The sequence below is a fragment of the Lacerta agilis genome, chromosome 9 (assembly GCF_009819535.1).
Source record: "Lacerta agilis isolate rLacAgi1 chromosome 9, rLacAgi1.pri, whole genome shotgun sequence".
NCBI classification, from domain to species: domain Eukaryota; kingdom Metazoa; phylum Chordata; class Lepidosauria; order Squamata; family Lacertidae; genus Lacerta; species Lacerta agilis.
The window spans coordinates 46,818,314-46,838,970 of record NC_046320.1 but is presented as its reverse complement, the minus strand read 5'-3'; the positions used below and the strand labels follow the sequence as shown (position 1 = coordinate 46,838,970).

General features: G+C 39.9%; 1 protein-coding gene across 4 annotated transcripts in view; it reads right to left on the bottom strand.

Moving 5' to 3' along the window:
• PRDM5 (PR/SET domain 5) overlaps positions 1-20,657 on the bottom strand; it is an 89,905-nt gene that overhangs the window by 34,498 nt on the left and 34,750 nt on the right. For 3 of the 4 annotated variants that reach the window (XM_033159871.1, XM_033159874.1, XM_033159872.1), the window contains exons 11-13: positions 10,106-10,199; positions 7,046-7,206; positions 2,453-2,546 (exon numbers count right to left, since the gene is read on the bottom strand). In XM_033159871.1, the coding sequence (XP_033015762.1) occupies positions 2,453-2,546; positions 7,046-7,206; positions 10,106-10,199 (349 nt within the window). Of the gene's footprint in view, positions 1-2,452; positions 2,547-7,045; positions 7,207-10,105; positions 10,200-13,308; positions 13,404-20,657 lie in introns of all 4 variants that reach the window. The other variant, XM_033159873.1, reaches the window with a different exon arrangement.

Genomic DNA, 20,657 nt, shown 5'->3' with positions numbered 1-20,657 from the left:
CCAGCAAGCCAAATTTGTTTATGCAAAACCGAACAGAATGTCATAAGAAGACTATTTGTTAACAAGCGCTTTGCATGTCAAACACCAATCCTCACCCTTTTAAGTTGGAAACCAAACATCACAAAAACACTCTGCAGCTTGCCAATTACGTGAATACGTAGTCTGTGGTAAACAGAACGCTCTAGGGCATCTACTTTGTTTTCAAAATTTGTGTCTTCTATGTACTGTCAGATCTATAGATAAGTAGAACTACTTCATATTAGGTGACAGAGACACGTACAGCCAGTTGTAAGAACATGATGGCACTGAGGGATTGCCAGCAAAACTTACAAGTAGGGAACTGGAGCTGGGACCAGTGTGTGGCAGCAGGGAGAAAGGCAAATTTCATGTTAGGGACCACTAGGAAGGGAGCTGAAAGGCAAACTGCAAATATCAAAATGCTACCATACAAATCTATGGTGCAATCGCATTTGGAATACTATATACAGTTCTGGTCACCTCACCTCAAGAAAGGATATTGTGGAGTTGGAGAAAGATCAGAAAAGGACAACCAAAATGTTCAAAGGTATGCAGCAACTCCCTTATGAGAAAAAGTTACAACAATCGGGGCATTTTAGTTTAGAGAAAAGACGAATAAGAGGAGGCCTATATAAAATGATGCACAGTATGGAGAAAGTGGACAGATAAAAGTTTTTATCCCTCATGTTATTTTTTGTGACTGTAAGGTTTTTTACAATATTGTATTTTAATGTATTTTAATTGTTGTAGCACACCCTGGGACCTTAGGAGGAAGGGCAAATAACAACAACAACTACCTTGAGGAACTATTTTTATTGATCATTTTAATATTTTTTGTAAACCACTTAGAAGTATTGTAAGAATCAAGCAGCATATAATGTTTGTTAAACAAATATATTATTTTGTTATTATTATCATTATTATTTCTGTGTGCTGCTCTGGTTTGCCAGAAGCGGCTTAGTCATGCTGGCCACATGACCCGGAAGCTGTCTGCAGACAAACGCTGGCTCCCTCAGCCTATAGAGCGAGATGAGCGTGCAACCCCAGAGTCGTCCGCAACCGGACTTATCGGTCAGGGGTACATTTTATGTCATGAATCTTCCAACTTTTAGCTACATTGGATGTCCACTCAGTAATTAATCATTTCCTTGAAGAGTTACAAATTCAACCAGGCAGAGGGCCTTCTCGGTAGTGGCACCCGCCCTGTGGAATACCGTCCCATCAGATGTCAAGGCGATAAACAACTATCTGACTTTTAGAAGACACCTGAAGGCAGCCCTGTTCAGGGAAGTTTTTAAAGTCTGATGTTTTATCACCTCATCATCATCATCATCAGTTGTGTTTGGAGCTGCATAACAACAAACAACAACAACAACAACAACACAGACTAGGGCAGAAGTTCTCCAGAATTTGGAGATTTTAATGTATCTCTGAAAGTCAGTGCAACATCAACGTGCATCAGTATGTGTAATATAGTGTTGTTCTCCAACCACATGCGTCACAGTGTCATGCATCACAACATGTACCTTGCTTACTACAACTGAGTGACATACCTCTCTCACCACCAAAGGAACACAAGTGAACAACAGAGAACCTGCACAAACAACTCTGACACCAAACCCTACATATGTTAAGTAAAATAGAAACATTGTCACCCCACCCCACCCATCTCCCCATCCCGCCCACCTCTTTCCCCCTTTTCTTCCTTATGTCTCAGCAAATGAAATTGACTTGTAAAAAATGTTACATGGAAAAAATACAAGAGAGACATTGCACTACCTTTGTAAATAAAAAAAGTCTTTAATAAAAAAATATTTTTTTAAAAAAAACTGAGCGACATACAGCCACTGCAGGCTGCAACACAAGCAGAAGAACAGGGAGCAGCAGCAATGTGCATAATGCAGGTCTAAAACAGAAGGACCCATGTAGCTGTTCCTTGCGAAGAACTTTTACGCAGGAAAAAAAGCTTTTGCCTGGCATTCAAGAGAAACAGTGGCGAAAAGCCAACTAGCTAAATCAGAAATGAGCACCCAACCATGAGTGAGAAAGATATGTTGAACAAGGGAATAAACTACATAGATGTTTCTTAAAGCATGGTTGGCGTTTGCATGGTTTCAAATGTGAACGTTTAAACTGATCAGCACCTTTGGTAAAGAGGAACTAAAGGGTTAAAGTAAAATTCCAGGAGTACATGCACTGCAAACTGTATTGTAAAAATATTAAAGTATGGTGAGTGGTAGTTAGGGTTCTCTATAACAATTATCCTATTAGATTTCATTTTTTAAGCAACTAATTCCAAATTTCGGCACCAGTGATTTTTACAGGGGAGTTATGGCAACTGTCCTTCAATACAAATAGGCAAGTCTACACTATGAAATGGTGCAATTCAAGTGCCTAGGAAATGTTATTTGTTTCTTACAAAGTATTGTTGTACCTGTATGACTTCGAATATGTACTCTCAGTGTTCCATTGCTTGCAAACTTCTGTCCACAGTATGGACAGATTTTCTCCTTTTCACCCGTGTGAGTCTACCGGGAAGAAGGGGGAAGGAGGGAAAAGAGAAAGAGTTAACTTAGCTGCGATTGAAAATACAAATTATTAATGTTTATTATTCTTATTGCTCCAAGAGTCTAATTTCTTCAGCTTCCATTACATATCACACTATAATATCAAACTCAGGTTTTAAGAGTTTAATAATGGTTACACTTTTAAGATTACAATTACTCTTTAGGACAACACCACAAAATGCCTGAATGAATACTACTACTCATTGCAAAACAAACCAGGTTATCTAACTTAACTACAGGCCAAATTAGTTTTTTATTTCTCAAATGGTTTGGCTCATAAAAATTCAATTAATCTTTATTGGTTCTTGAAACTGCTTGCGGCAGAAGAAAAAAGTCCTTGTTACTTCCATATTTGCACTACAGTTTTTATAGCAAACACTGGCTTGATTTCTTAATGATAACCTTAAGTTCACTTAAAACTTCTGTTTGTGTCCAGTTCTACTAATGCTATTGTTCAATAAAATTGTTAAAGAGACTTTGGCCCACAAAACACTTTTACTATAGTTGGAAAAAAAGATTTCGAGCATTATAAAAACTATTGTGAGAAAGATGACTAATTGAAAGATTCATTGCAACTGGATAGTAATGAGAAAGTACATTTTTTATACAACTTTGACTGTAGTTTATGTTCACTGCAAAGGGACTTAATCCAGCAATCTTGTTTAAAAGAACATTTTGGAATTTTAGTGAATATGAGTTGGAATGCTGAACCTAGCCACAGTAAAATACAATGGGAATAAGTCAGCCAAGGAAATTTAAGTTGATTTATTTAAATAGGAAACCTAAGGTTTTTTGACGTCCCCAAAATATAGCTTGCCCAGGTGACACCACAGAATCATAGAATTGTATAGTTGGAAGGGACTGTGAGGGTCATCTAATCCAACCCTCTGCAATACCCAATGTGAGGCTTGAACCCATGACCCTGAGATTAAGAGTCTCATGGTCTACCAACTCAGTTATATATTTAAGACTCCAACAGCCTCTGCCAGTGAAATAAAGTGGTGAGAAATTAAAAGAGGCCACCACTGCTGGGTGACAACTGTGAGGGGAGAGCAACACCACACTCTTGGGATTCCCTTTAAAACTCTAAACAGCTTAGGTCCAGTATACCTTATGAATCGCCTCCTCCCTTAATACCCTGCCCACTCCTATAGATCAGAAGGACATCACCACCAAGGGTGGAAACTCAGCTGCCTGGGACAAGAGCAAAGGCCTTCTCAATGACTGCACTCAGATTGTGGAACACTCCTGCCCCACAAACTAGATTTGGCACCTTTTTATTTGGATAGAGTTTGAAGGGCTGATTATGAAAGCTCTAATAAATAGAGATCAAAGCCAAGGACAGCACAGTGCAGACACTGGGTGCTTCTGGCCACTCAAATGGGTACTGTCTTGCAAAGTTCAGGCAGACTGTGTTTGTTTGAATGCAGAATCTTCCAGTTCTTTCCACAATAAGGACCAATGAAGAAGAATGAGAGGGCAAAAACTCAACATGTATTCCTGATCTCTCCATGGATACAACTGTAAGAAGAAATATCCTCTGAATGGAAGTTTAGGCTTATTAGTTCAGGATTTTATTTTATTTTTAAAATCAATATAGTTAACTTTTTTCCATTACAAAACATGTAACTGTTAAGAGTTTAATCAAAACCATAACTTTACCTGCCAGTTAGGTAAGGTGGCAGAGGATATGACCTTCTAGGTACTTCTTTTAATCCTAATAAATCCTGCCACTAACTCCTGCATCCCTAGTGGATAAACAATGTCAATATTTACTCTGTTCATCGAAAGTCAGGATTTACAGAGTGAGGGGGAGACAGTGTTGGCTTAGCTCATCTTATCAAATGCAACAGCACAAAACAATAATGAAATCAAAGTGAAGACAAATACAAACCCGTCAATACTTCAAACTCAAGACCACAGCCTTGGCCCTAAGAGGGCATACAATGTGCAATGGCTTAACAAAGAAGGGAAGAGTTTAGCATTTCCCCCAAGAAGTTATGTACTTTGAGTCATTGGGCTTTTTCAATAGCTGTCAGCAGGTATACGAAGGCAAGGGAAGAAGAAATGTCGAAAGAATGATTTATTCCAGCCTTTCATACCCTTCTGGGGCCCTGATTCAGAGACACAGTTAACTACATGCTCAATTTTAATGTAATGCTGAAGTTCTTAGTCCCGACACTGCAGTGTTTTTCGGAGCTTTTAAATAACTGCATAATAAATGTATTCTCCAAAGCTAATTCCTTAATGAGATGGTTCCTACTGGGACATCAAGACATACCAGCTTTCAAGTAAGACTTCTACTCAAAATAATAAATTTACATTGCATAAGTCAAGTGATTTACTCTATTTGTGTTGTCAAACCACTGCATTAGCAGCATTGAAGTGATATCCACCTGGGTGCTTGGCCCAGATGACAAAACACCTCTCTCAGCCTTGCTGGTGTGGTCCAAAGGAAAGCAGGACAATACATTTGGCACTAGCTTGGCTGCAGGAGTTACCGGTAGGAGGTAAACAAGGCACTGTCAGGGGCGAAGGAAGGCGGTGTGACACCCAGGGAGGGCATCACTACGAAGGGCGCATGTGTGGCATCGCTATGTATCACACATACACCGTACATAGCGACACCGCACATGCACTGTATAGTGGTTTGCAGCTGGTGCTGCTCCAGCACTTTACGGATGGTGCCAGGATCCTCCGTTTGTGGCTGTAGCGGTGACGGAGGGATCCCGGCACCATCCGTACGGTCCTGGAGCACCGGAGGCGGCAAACCGCTATACAGCGCATGCACAACGTTGCTACATACAGTGCATGTGTGCAACGCCACACATGCACTGTACTTAGCGGTTTTCCGCCGGCACCGGGATCCTCTGCTCGCGGCTGCAGCCACAAATGGGCGATCCTCCACATGCGGCTGCTGTGGCATGCTGGCTGCTCATGCCGCCACAAGCTCCTGCGGGGTGACGTCTTGTCACCCCTGCAGAGATGAAACCCGGGGCGTACCGCCCCCCCTTGCGACGCTACTGGGCACTGTCCAACTGCTGTCCAATCCACTCTGGATTTGTGTAGGGTTTACTTTTTAGCTCCCCCCCCCCCAAGATACCGCTCAAGGCAGCAGAGGTTTAGGATCAGAGTTTTCCTTCTCCTAGATGAGCTACCTTCCCAGGTCGATGAGCCCCACCTGCCCTTCACTTCTCTCTACACAGCATGTGCAGAAAGCACTTTCTTGACCCTTGGACCCACTATCGGTCGCGTCAATTAATGAGAAACTAAACTGCTCTTAGTGCTGTGTCATCTTGCTTGCTAGTGGCATCTCTAATGCATGTTCCCCAAAGGAAATTTGGACTTGCCTTTCCCCCACAGGAAGCCCTCCACCAGACTTCATGGTAAACTACTTTTGAAGTCAATGTTACATCATGCCCAAGCCTTCCAAAAGATTCCAGCAACTCTGCCAAGTTGCATGCAACAATTCTTTAGGAATTTGTTTGAAAATATACATCACTAGGATTTATAAAGATTTAAAACAGGATATCATGGGATAAGATTATTAAATTACCATTGACAATTTTTGAACTTCACCTGTACTCCTATATGGAAAAGGCTTCAATTCTCATTTTGACTGGAAAATGTCTACTCAAATGTAAGACCCATTGAGTTCAATGGAACTTAGTCCCAGATACTGTATATATTGTACTGCAGCATGTTATAAAGTTACACCTTCATTAACCCACAGTGAGACACCTTAACTTACATAGTGCACATGATAGATGCCTTTATGGTTCTGTAAATGGTATACAATTTCAGAATGTAGCAGACCAATATAACTTTCACTCCATGACACTAGGGAAATAAATGCTAAATTCTTGTGAATTAAGAGAAGTTGGTTTAGAAATATTATATACTGGTTAATGATAATGCTAGAGAAAACTACTAACATACTCTGTACATCCACATTTGCAATGTTTCCCAAACCAATCAATTAAAATAATACAAGTTCTTGCATATATTTTTCTCTGAAGCAAATGAACAATCCTATTGTTATCAGAATAAGGAATGAGATTGAGATATGAGAAAAAAAATTGTAGTAAGTCGCAGTCAAAGGAACAAAGATTGTTGGGGAGTCTTAAAACAGCTCCACTGATTCATAAATAAGATTGGACCACACCAATAAGATTGAAGTTCTTCATTGCTTGCATTTGAAAAATGTGTTTACAGCTACCTTAATTCTAATATTTACATATGCTATCACTTTTCTCTGTTGTTATGGACAATACTCTGTTGTCTCTGTTGGTATGGACAATACTCACATACTCTGTTGGTATGGACAATCCACAGCTGAAAGTATTTACCTTAAAATAAATTTCATTATCTGTAAAGTCAAAGGTAAGCATAGTAAACAATGAACGAAATTTAACCTATTACAATGACCTCAGTTTTTACAAGCTATGGGTTATACTTACTTTTTTATGACTCTTAAGCACAGACGGTGTCACAAAGGCTTTGTCACACAAATCACATTTGTATTTCTTATGGCCATCATGAACTACTTGTATGTGAACATTCAATGTGTCCTTCCTTTTGAATGTTGCATCACAGTGATCACACTTAAAGGTTCTTTCACCTTGCAGAGCGGAAAAAGGAATAAAGCTATGTTAGTAGTAGACTTAGCTTAACTTCCACTATCATACTAAGGGGTGTTTATAAAACTACTGTTTCTAAAAGTATCCTAACTTCATGCGGCATACAGTCATAACTTGGTTTTTTAACCGCCTTGTGACTTGAACGTTTTGGCTCCCGAGCGCACAAACTTCAAAGTGAGTGTTTCGGTTTATGAACTTTTTTTGGAAGCCGAACATCCGATGTGGCTTCCGCGGCTTCCGGTTGAGTGTAGGAAGTTCCTGCAGCCAATCGGAAGCTGCACCTTGGTTTTCAAATGTTTTCAGAAGTCAAACAGACTTCCTGAACGGATTCCATTTGAGAACTAACTTATGACTGTACAATCCTCCTGCTACAGTTCCTTGAGAGATGTCCAAGAAAGCACATTTTTCAGGCATCCACTTTAGAAATCTACCGGTACACTCAATGTGCATTCCAGGTATATCTTGGAGGTACTTTCCTATTCTACAAATTACTCAAATGAAGACAAATTTGCACATTTCTCAGGAATGAGAAAGTTAAGGCAGCTTACAGCTAAAACAGAAACAGCCAAAAGCGTAGATAGGAACTGTTGGTCATCACCATTCATATATTTGGGCCTGCTTGACCTTTCTGAAACCAATGAAAAATGTAAACTCACAAAAACTAATGCAAGCTGCAGACAGCCAAATACTATTGTAAATACAACAAAACATAAAAAGCAAGCAGATATACTAATTTTATTGTATTGCATAGTATTTTTTTTAAAATATTGTTATTAAAGATTTCTTAGTTTACAAAAATACGTGCATTGTCTCTTTTTTCAAGTTGTGTTTTCTACAGATCAGTTTATTGTATTGCATAGTATTGTGTTGGTTTTGTTTTATTGACAGTTGGGCATTAGACATTTAATTTTTTTATATAGAGAAACGAAAGCTATAAAATTTTGAAGTGAATGAATAATTAACTGCTTCAGCACAATATTGGACCAGGGGTAGTGTTTGGCATTTTACAGCATTTCGCTTACTCTATAGAAGGTCACCCTAGTAAACAAGAGAATCATTCAATACCTTCAGAAACTTGTTACAAGCACAATTATGCTGTACAAACATGGCACATTTTCTTCATTTCTGTACACGTCACCTTTGAGTCTCAAAGGATTATCTAAGAATCTCAGGTCTTCTAGGAGTCATACAAAAGATACACAACCAAATCTCAACTCGCATGCTTGGGCACTAGAGGAACAACGATCAAGATGATCAGGCATCAAGGAGATTTTTAAAATGCCTAATGGAGTTCAAGGTGAAGAAACAGATTTTGAAGTCTATAGGGAATGCTTTGACTTTTGCAGCCACAACTTTTAGTTTTGTGTGAATTGCTTCTTAGTAGTAGCAGTGGGAAATGGTACTGAAATGTTTTTGTTTGTTGAATAGACCCCCAAATTCACATGGGATACTGCAGTACTCTAGCTGTTTTTATATATGCTGTAAGCCTCCCAGAGTGGCTGGGAAAACCCAGCCAGAAGGACAGGGTATGAATATTATTATTATTATTATTATTATTATTATTATTATTGGCTAAAGCTTGTTATGTAACACAGGCATGTGGAGAGCAACATCACATACAAAATGTATCATGTTACAATAATAATACTTAGCATTTATATAATGCTTTTAAAGTGTTCACAATGCTTTATGTATCAAGTTGTAATCCTTCCCGCAATTCTTTAAGGCAGATCATCTGAGGCTACCATTCTTGAGGAGCTAACTTACGACTAAGGCAACCAAGTTCAGGACACAGATGATATTTGAATCATGAGGTAAATTTCTGCATAAGGACTTTAATTCTTCCGCAATGACTTCACCTTCTATATCACCCTCAAATATCCATGAATACAATTATATTCCCCTTCATATGTGCTAACACAGGAAACTGCCTTATCCCAAGCCATACCATTGGTTCATCTAGCTCAGTATTTTCCACTCTGACTGGCAACAGCTCTCAGGGATTTCAGACAGGAGCTTTTCCTGCCCTACCTGGAGACTCCAGGGATCAAACCATCTGACCTATGGCCCATCCCTATGCTAATCACAGGCAGCACAAAAGACTGAATTGGAATATAAATCACACTCTCTGTAGAGATCCACATTCCTAGGGTGAATGTCCTAGGCTGCCTGTGTATCATTTACCAGCATTCACCACATGAATTATGGTCATTAGGAGTTTACCAACCATTGCCTGCCAATGACATACCTTGAAAAAAGAGAAGCTCATTACAAAATGGGCAGGATTTGCTGGTGAATGGTACTAAGCAATAAGGTCAGGAGGGGCAGGATACTCACCACTGGGGTTTTATACAAGAGAGATAAAGTGTGCTGTACAAATTTGGCTATTCCTGGGTAAGGAGTAGATGGAAGAGCTGAGAAAACAGGCACGTCAATTTTGAGCATTGAATCAGGATTATATCTTCTGAAGAACTCATTCATATTGCCCACATTGACAGAAGGACTCATCACCCAGGGGTGTTTGTTAAATAATAAACACATTTGTCTTTCTGTAGCTCTCAGCCTAATGGTATATTAAAGTTAATTTTCCTATTGAATCAAACAGACAAAGACTCCGTTCCCTGCCAAAGATAGAATGCATCACTAGTTTGTTGATAAACTACATGCCACTTTGCTAGTCATCGTTAGAGTTTTAAAATCAGCTATCTAAATCTCCCTCTCCCTCCCTCCCTCCCCCTTCTCTCTGTGTGCATTTAGTGAAAAGACCCTGATACTAACCTACACCAGACAGTCTTCTAAACTAACAGTGCACTTACTCTCACAGATTACAAGACAGCAATGATATGTGGGAACCTCTTGATCTTCTATATTAGAACTTACTGTTATGTATTAGAAGGTGTCTCTGCAGAGAGAATGGCGTTCGGAACAGTGCTTTGCATTCCTCACATTGAAATGGTCTCTCCTCAGAATGGGTCTGTAGATGAAAGACAACGTATTTAGAGGGGAAAGGCTCGTAGAGATCAATTAGAAGTCATTACAATAATTATGGCTAACCTTGCTGGCTGAGTTCAGAAGAGATATTGCCTCGGTCCACCAAAAAAGCAACAAAGGTTTAAAACCACATGCTCCTGTGATGGGGAAGCTTATGTTTGGTTGGTGTCAAGCAGATGAACACCAAACAGAGAAATGTACATGTAAACGTGGCCATAGAGATAAAAACCGCACTCAATATTTTTTGTGTGGTTCAGATGCCGAACATAAAAGAATGACATTTCCTCGCATAATTGCAGCCTACTTTTCTGCCAGCTGCTTAGCTCTATTTTCTGAAGCTTAAAAATGAAGTTAGATCTCAAATCCTGTCTCTCAGTTCAACCTTGTTTATTATTTTGAAACTGAGATCAGTAGTATCGAAATTTTGGTGAGTAGATTTTGTTGTTGTTGCCACATTTGAAGTGCTTCGTGGATGAAATAAGCTTCAAATCATAAATAAAACATAAAGCCTGAAAGGACACCCCCACCCCAACCCCCATCAGATATCTTCTTGGATTTCCTCCTGGAAAATGTATAATACACTGGAATAATCAGGCTGTTAAGATATTTCTGTGTTTTTAATTTTCTCTCATTTACAGATACATGAAAGAGGTTTGTTGTTGTTTGATGCTCTTGGGTAGATCTAGAACTGTACTTACTTTAACCAAAAGTCACTAGATTTCTGTTAACTGGGAGGACAGTGAGAATTGTTTCATTATAGCTCAGAATGCATGGCCACTACACAAATTTATATTCAAAAGCAGTATTTTGCTTAAGGTAAAAATGAATGTGCAACACAAATTCTATATATCTACACATAGGGAGGGGTGGGAGAGATGTCAAATTCCGTAAAATGCAAAATTATTTTAAGGTATTGCTCATTACTTAGACCAGTACCAGAACCTGTTACACCAAAGTTTTGTAGTCACTTTCACCGATATCCTCCCAAGGATTTCTGAAGTTGACCAAGGTTAACATACAGCTCAAACAAGAACTTCTTGCCCTACTAGAATACAGCTGCTTTCCCTCATGTTTGCCTCACTTACACAATTAACCAATCAACAAGCTTTTTCAGACATAATTTATTATAAAAAATATGAAGCCAAAACACCACCTGCAGCTCTGAAATTATTATAAAAATGAAGTAGTTTTGCAGTATCACAGAGTTCCTTCAGAAAAATTCAGCTACATAAAAATTAATGGGTTGTATCTATTGGAGTAGAAGGGGTCTTTCAATTCCTGAAAGTGCTGCACCCTGCAATACTTCTTACACTGGCTAGAGAACCCCCAACCCTCCAGAACAGAATTTAAGGGAACTGGGAGCTGCAGGATGAAGAGATAAGTGGTGAAAATTGCCTCCCTTGCTTTCTGTTCATGGATGCAAAAGCCCTTCCGTAACTGGAAAAGGACCATTGGATACAACCCAATGAATAGGCCGTAAGTGAACTGAACAGGCATGAGTTGTGTCCTGGGTTTGTTGCTGTTATTATGTTTACACTTTTGTATCTGGATACATCTACTTTATTTATTAAATATATATATACCTGGCTTTTTTATAAAATAAACTCAAAGCAGCTCACAAGAAACAGCAGTTCAAAATTAATAAAACCAGTTTCATACAATAAAGCCAAGAGAAATATAAAACAATTCAGCACTGAAACAGGGAGACAAAGCTCTGGTTACAAACACCCCAGGTTACAAACACTTCGGGTTACAGACTCTGCTAACCCAGAAATAGTACCTCGGGTTGAGAACTTTGCTACAGGATGAGAACAGAAATTGTGCTCCAGCGGTGTGGCGTCAGTGGGAGGCCCCATTAGCTAAAGTGGTGCCTCAGGTTAAGAACAGTTTCAGGTTAAGAATGGAGCTCCGGAACGAATTAAGTTCTTAACCTGAGGTACCACTGTGCAAAATAATAATAATACAGATTAAAACATGAAGCTAAACTATCCCAATAAGCATCTCTTAAATAAAAGAAGTTTAACATTGCATCTGGACTTTGACAAACTTTAAGGAGGGGGATATTTCATAGCTAGAGAACAGCCACTAGAAACATTATGTGCCTTGCTGTTCTTACTTAATGCACTAAGAACACCTTCAAAGAGAAACCCTGGCAGATCATGGGAATTGTGACTGATAATAGGTTGCTACTGTAGAACAAGGCATGGAAACAGAGACAAGAGCATCTTTCACATATAATGCACCGTCTGCCCATAGGTTTTGCTGCAAAGTAACTGTTGCCTTTCGCCCATTACAGATATGCATTCTAGACTAGCTGCAGAAGGACAGAAAGGAAAGGCAGAGGGGGACTTTCTGCTCAAGTGCATCTGGAACTACTTCCCACGCCATTTGCCCACCCTGAGCTCCTTTGGGAGGAAGGTCAGGATATAAATTTTAAAAATAAAACAAGTTAAAAACCACAACATCGTTCTTCACTTTGCATTCAGCCCCCCACCCTCCGCAAACAATTCTGGAAAATGCTCAGTGGGGAAGGGGGACTTGAGTTGCTTTAGGTTTTCCCGAGAGAGCTCAAGCAAATGAGTGAAGTGTGCCCCAACAGTTTTCCATCTCCTTCTCAAGCTTTCATTGTGAAAGAGATGGTTGAAACCAGCAGTGGGGGACAAAAGAAACCTTTCCTTTCCCCCCTTTAACCAGAAACAGCATGCCTTCTGCATGTACAGCAGCTTAATTTCCTGCTGAGAAGCATAGCATTTGTTTTCTCGGCCTCTTCACAATAATCAGGAGGCAGAAGAAACTAAAATGGCCATGCTCCCCTGTTGTCATTTTCTGATAATCTATGGCAGGTGATGTGAAAAATCTTCATCCAGAAAAATCATTGAGCCATATTTTCAAAGTTGTTCCTCCATTGCATAGAACAAAATATTGTGTTATCAGTTAACAACACTTTTTTTTTTAATGGATGTGGCCTGGACACAAAAGGCTGGATGCTTTTCTCCAAAGACCACATCCTTGTTAGGGCTATTGGTGTGGCTCTTTAACAGCAGTTGCTACAGAAAAGCCATGGACATAAAGAGACTGAACTACCTTCTCACCTCAACAGGTGGTTCCTCCAGAACAGGGTTGAGACATTTGGTTGATACTTTGCTGTGGGGAAGCTTGCATGGCTGCTGCCTGTGCTGTACCTGTTCTGTGGATAAATAGAAGGCTTCAGTCTCTAGGGCTGTTAATCTGGCACCATGCATGAGTGAAAAATCCCCCGCCCTCATTTAAAAACACACTCGGGGCTTGCTTAGGTGATCAGCTATCTGGCTTTTTGAACGTCTTATATAGATTTAACTTCTGATTTCTTTTAATGTGATCAGAAGCTAAATCAAACTGAGAGCATAGAAAGTATCCCCCAGGTAATCAGAAGTATTTGGTATTGCCTTGCCTCTTGTGCAAAGAATAAAGGGGGGAAACTGTAGACCTTGAACCTGAAAGTATGACTATATCACTCTGGGATTTATTTCCTGCATGAAGAATGGTTAATTCAGCTGTATCAACTCTGCTTTCCTTATATGGTATCCAGATGCAAAAGAGGGCAGGATTCCTACACCTTTAGAAAAATGAATTTCAGCATGTGTAGTTTGCACTCTACACCTGCTGAAATTCCCTCTCCAGTGCCACTATTAAAAGGTGCAGGAATCTTGTCTTCATTGGCATCTGGTCACCCTCTTCCTAGATCATGTAAACAAGCCCTTAAGTTTCATTTGGAATAGCTGCAGAGTTTCTCTTGCTTTGCCACTTAACAGCCCTTTGTCGGCTTTTCCAAACCACTATCCTGAACACCAAAACCACTGTCACTCCCTTACAAGAATTATCAGGCCAATTTAAAATGTTACAGACTCCCAAAAGCATTGTGAGTAGCATTTAAAAGCTTGTCATTCCTTCCATTTACCAAAATGTGCACAGTGTTTTCACACCAGTAACAGCAATGCACATCCCAAGCAATTGCTGGCCCTTGTACAAATTTTAGCCAGTACATAGTGTAAGAGGCTTTTAAATGTTATGCCTAGCATACAAAGCATGAGGATAAACACTTTTTAATCAGCCTTCACATGGGAGCTATAATGTTTCAATTGGCTCTCAGGCAGAACTTTGTTGACTGTGCTCACATTTGAAGGAACTATATGTATCAAGAGTTTTGACTAATTTCTCTTTCTAACAGAAGCCCACATGAGTGAAATCCATAGCTGTCAACTTTTCCCTTTTCTTGCGAGGAATCCTATTTGGAATAAGGGAATTTCCCTTAAAAAAAGGGAAAAGTTGACAGCTATGGTGAAATCATGTAGAATTTCCAAAGCCATTTGCAGTGCTGATCGACTGCTATTTGAAGACACATATCTAGGTTATAAGTGAAGCAGCTTGTTCTACAACACTGGAAGACCGAACAGTTCCTCATAGTAGAGTAGACCAGTAGACAGAGTACATAGTAATAAATGTAAAGATGGTTGAACTGCATTCATTTGGTGACTCTTTTGGGAGCTATACAGAGTTTGGAACATCAATAGAATTAGAGGCTCAGTACTGCAATTCATTTATTAGGAAATGGTTTTATTAATTTACATTTCTAAGCAGTGTTTATTTTCTTTCAGATTTTATCAGCTTCGTGTAATTTCAATTCTATTTTTGCTCCTTTTCAATTACTTTCAACATTATAAATATGCAATAACAAGGGATGCTTAAAAAAATGCACCCAGTATTAAAAATGCAAATGATTCTCACTATGTACCTCCCTCTTGATTGCTGTCAATGACAATATTGACCCTGCCACCTCTTGGGCAGATCAAGAGGAGATCTCCAGACTATGACCTCTTTCTAGCTCTTTTTGCCCAGAGTGAAGATGCCATATCAGAGGATGGGAGTTCATCAGGGGTCTCTTATACAGCTCAACCACGCTTCCACAACTCTTAGAGAATCAAATATGCAAACTATCCTGAAGTATTCTAGTCATATTCTGTACTAAACCAATTCAACATGCACAGTGATATAAAGCAGCTCTCAAAGAAATAAAAAGAATTTATGATGCCCAAGCACACACATGGTCCTCTTCCTCTTCCTCCACTACCCAAATATTACAAATGAGTAGCATGTTATATGTGTGGAAACATGATCCATGAAACCATTGTGAAGATCTCAAACGTCTTCTAAAGCCTATCCGTAATGTGAAGCTGTGGCTTGATATATTAGAAAACCTTTAAGGCTATATACAGGTAGCCTTTAGATCAAGTTTCTTAAAGAGAGTCTCCTCTCCTGCATCAGGTAGAGGCACCCAGTCTCATTAGGGGTTTCTCAGATAACTGACCTCTCTGCATGCAGCAGGGTTTTTAAGCTGTTTTGATAGGGAGTGGTTGTCAAGACTGCATATGTTTTTATTAGACACTCTGTCTTATGCATGTGGAGTGTTCAATAAAGCACTTCTTTTTATGGCAAATCTGTAGGGACACTGTGCTTTCCTCTCTGCCTTGCATACCCATGCCCCCTTTAATCAGGGTCTGCTAATGTCTCCACAGTTACTAGTTAAACATAAAAGGCATCTGCCAGGGTGTTGGGGCAATGGATCAGGAAAGCAAAGCTGGAAACATTTATTGTACAAAACTAGCTTGTTATCCTATGCCACAAATCAGTGCAACCCACATGCCTCCCCACCTGTTATTGTCGCAAAAACCCTGTGGGGTAGGATTAGGCTGAGAGAGTGGGGCTGACCTAGTCACTTATAAAGCAATCCAAACGATAGGAAGCCAGGGCAAATTTTTTCCAAACTTGGTTTAGGAGTGGAGCTACTGCCAGCTGCTTCAGCTTACACCACCCTTGACTCACACCAACCTCTCTGCTCAAGTAAATTCTATTGGGTTAATAGGTCACATGACTGAGCTAAACTAAGTTTGGAGTGGGGTAAGTCACACCCCAGAATCCTCCTTTTATAGGACTTACCCGGGATTTGGATGAGCCCTTAGCCCAGGATGTAAACAAAAGCACATAGCCAGCCAAATATAAATGTTCGGGAAACCATTTTTAATGTGATTGGTTTGTGTAATTTTCTGGTTTTGTGCAAATCTGAAGGAGCAAAATTAAGAAATGTCTTAAGGCTACACTCCGTTCAGGAGCATGCCAGAAATAGCTACAAGAATGTACATAAAAGGAAATGAAAGCACTAGGGAAGTAGTGGTCATGCAAAGGAGAAGAGCAGAAAGAGGTGATTCACTGACCCGAAAGCACTGCAACAAATAGTCTGTGACCCCGAGTGAAGCAGTTTGAGGGCAATTTTCCCCCAGTTCATTAGATTATCCCTGTATGGCTAAACCCACATTTACAAGGGGAAAGCATCAGGGTTGGTGTTGTTGGAAGGTAGCGTCATGTAGATTGTGCAAATTGAATAGGAATGTTAACGGGTGCAGACACACAGTAAACATCATTGTAGACAAGCCCTGCACTATACAAAGTGACATAATGAAAATGTGTACAATCAAGATGCTATTGTTAGCCATTTTATAATCTGAGGTGATAAGCACCATTGCAGTGCAAGTGTTTTATATGCTACACATGGACGACTGGGCCACCTCAAAATGAAATCAAGTCCTTGTTGTGAAAAGACTATGTTAAACCACATCAGTTACAGCACTGGGTAAACTTGGAAAATAGTCAAACACACACTTCGAGTCAGCCAAGTTTGTTCTGATACTCCCGCACACTACCAGATTATGTATCCATAAAAAATTATCCATAGGCGTCAAGGCAACCTCTGCCCAAAGCGTATAATAAAACCCTCCCAGAGGGCACAATCCCCATGTCCTGTTTTTCATTAAATATTCTTAAGAGAAATGGTTATAATACCAATTCAGTGCAAAGACCACAAGATTATCATGGATTTATATTTGACGGTATCAAATTTGAAAAACATGTTTTTTGTTATAGGAGTTGGATTTTGCTCTTCTGACCAAGCCATGCCTGTTGCAGACAAATAATAAAGCACCAAAGTTGGTGCTTTGATATGATTTGTGAGATGTGTTTTGGAATTTTTGGTAACTACTGGATCAAATCAGGCTAGCGGATCAAGAGATGTCTGCTACTAAGCAGGCCTTTGATATGGTTCATCATTCTAGCCCAGTATTCTGCATATTCTGAAAGCCACTGCCTCTCCAAAGTCACCAAAGGAGCTCTTTCCCAATTCAGCTAAAAATCAATTAACCTGAGCACAGGAGCTGAACTGTGTATGCTGTCACTAAGCTATGGCTTTTCCCTTCTTAAAACCACACAGAAACAGAGCTTCATTTGACTAGGTCTTATCTCTAATGCACAGTTCTGTTAACTATACAAATATTTTTATTTGTAGAACTCACTGACAAGGTCCAAAACACGTTGGCCACTAAACTACACTTTTGCTTCCTGCATTTCCCTCCCATTTATTCCCCCCCCAAAGCAGGTGCCCTCCAAATGGAATGCAATCTCCACCATCCCTGACTATTGGGAGTAGTGGTCTAAAACACCCAAGGGTTGGAGAAGGCTGCTATAATATAACCTGTTTTCTGGAAGAAGCACAGGAATAAACAGGTTCAACAGATTTTTATAATGTCTTTACTGTATTCCCATTTCTGTTTTGTAACATTTTATGACACCTTGTAAGCCACTCTATAGAGAATTTGCTTTTTTTAAAAAAGGCCAGTAGTGTATACATTTCCTAAATCAGATAAATAAAACAAATGTGCACAATTACTCCAGGTAAATCCATAGAGAATATTTCCAGATAAACCTGTTTATATGACTCAGAACCACACTTGAACCCCAGCCCCTGATGTTTTACAAATGAAGCACTACTCAGAGTAGCACAAAATACATACAAATAGAGATTACAAGTGGGTACTTCAGATGTAGATTTCCCTGAGGTAGTGTCAAACCTTCACCTAGACAGTACCATTTCAAATGGCAGGTGGGGGTTCACAGAATGCTCTTCCATTAAAAAAAAACCCCACCCCAAACAAAACCTGCATAGAGAAAGCTAGATATGAGGGGGGGGGTATTGTTGCCCAGCCCCTGACATGCTATTTCTCTATACTTAGTGATTTGTTATTGTTATGAAGGAAGGTTCAAACATGGGAGCCCCCACATATAGCCTGAAATACTACACTCTGTGAAGTAGACATGAGGGCAAAAATAGAATTACTGGGGTCCATTCATATTCCTTTAATCACACAGAGAGTCATAGGTTAATACTTTATTCATCTTTTAAGGGAGGGGTAGAGTCTACTTTTTACAACAAAAGTTGTACATAGGTGAGATGAGATAAATTTGTCTGCTTCCCAGCTGACCTAGTTGCAGAAACTTTTCTCCTCAACTCAACTCACTTTTGGTGGTGGAGCCAGACTGCGAGAAAAGTCAGTCTGTTTTGGACCACAGTCACAAACTGCTCATGAACCACATGAACCCTAACTGCTACAGCTCACTGGTATATTTAATTGTACATAGCCATAGCCAATATAATTAGCAGGTATTTTCATATCAAATGCTGTGTCTCAGGCACTAGCGTGGATAGCTTCTTACTACAGAATTATCTTCAAATGCTAAAAATTTGAAAACTTGAAATGTTTCAGTTCTGAGCTTAAAACTAAGAACTTTAGTAAACTTACGGAAAATGAATGAATCACAGTTCCTTTTCACTTGCCATCTGGTTTCTGAGCTTCCAGCCCAAACTGCTATCATGTTTCCCAGTCTTATCTTTGAAACCGTAAGGGTTTAAAAGAGAAAAAAGAAAGCTGAGATTCACGAGCTTCTGTAATAGCCACTGTAGCTCATTTAGTGTAGTTTATGCCAATTTTTACTTGCTGTTTTAATGATGTGAAACAATTGAATGGTTTTGAGGGAGCACTGCTTGCTCTTTTAAGGTTTCACCCCTTAAAGTTGTACAAATAGGGCTGAAAACTCTCTGAGCCTGTCTATAGCTGGGGCAGAATTTCCAGTTGTTGGAGGCAACTTAGCTTTCTACCTTCTACCCTAACCCACAGATGCAGAATTAACTATGCAGAATATACACATTAGCTTAATCAGTATAATTCATGCAAATTGAGTCAACTATTCTTATTAATGCAGCATTCAGGTTTTTATCTTTTTTAGCACTGAATATTCTCAGACTTGTTTCTACTCATTCAGACCAATGGTCTGCCATAGGAATGGGCAGGAAGGGGGTCCCAATCCCTTGGTGAACAACAAGCCAATGTGCTGGGGGCCATCTTGTGTCTGCTGTTTACAGCAGTACTTGCAAACACAGAAGCCAACTCTTAGGAGCTGAGGGGGCTTTTGCCCCACCCTCATAAAATATCTGAGGGCTGGTGTGCATGCACCACATCATGTGATCGATTATGCAAGGTGGGGCTCAGCCTGGCCCCTTCAATATCTTGTTCACATTGACACCCCTGCTTGCGAATGTAGGACTTGATTTATCTTGCTTTGAATCAAGCTAGGCACTTCTTAAGCAAACATGCATATTCCTGATCACTCAACGAGTATCAGTGATACCCAGCTTTGTAAAAGCACACTGTTGGGCCAGGATTATTCAAGGAAGATAGAAAGAAAGCATACCATGCAAACTGAAGCAAGTCCATCCCTGATCTACTTGGTCCAATATTGTTAATGAGCTTCAATGAGAGCCAGTGTGGTGTAGTGGTTAAGAGTGGTAGACTCGTAATCTGGGGAACCGGGTTCGTGTCTCCACTCCTCCACATGCAGCTGCTGAGTGACCTTGGGCTCTCAGCCCCACTCACCTCACAGAGTGTTTGTTGTGGGGGAGGAAGGGAAAGGAGAATGTTAGCCGCTTTGAGACTCCTTCGGGTAGTGAAAAGCGGGATATCAAATCCAAACTCTTCTTCTTCTTCTTCTTCTTCTTCTTCTTCAACCCCAGGGGTTCAGAGACTGAGGCTGGGGCCCATCCCAGCTCTGCCGCTTGAGCTTTCCAAAATGGAAATGCCATAATTCACTCTTCACACCTCATACATAAAAATACACCGATGTGGACATATTTCCATGACTCTCAATGCAATTTCAGGGGCAAGGTCCACACTAGGTTTTCAATATTTATTGAATAAATAATGCTTCAGGACACAGAGATTACTTGGGGGACGGGACATGTTTCCCCCTCCTTTCTCTCTCCCTCTCTTTTTAATTTAAAGTTGACTACTCAGAATAGCTTTCATTCACTTTGCTCTCAATGTAGCCAGTTTGTAAGTTGTATTTTTAAAAGGTCATTACATATGTAAGCTATGATCCTGATATGCAAGCTCTTCTGTCTTTCAACGGGCTCATGCATCCTGTCTGCCTTAGAAAGAACAGTCATCGTTGTTTCACCCTGTTAGGAGTATTCTGGTTGTTATTATTATTACTTTCATATGATTTATGGTTGAAAACACAAAAG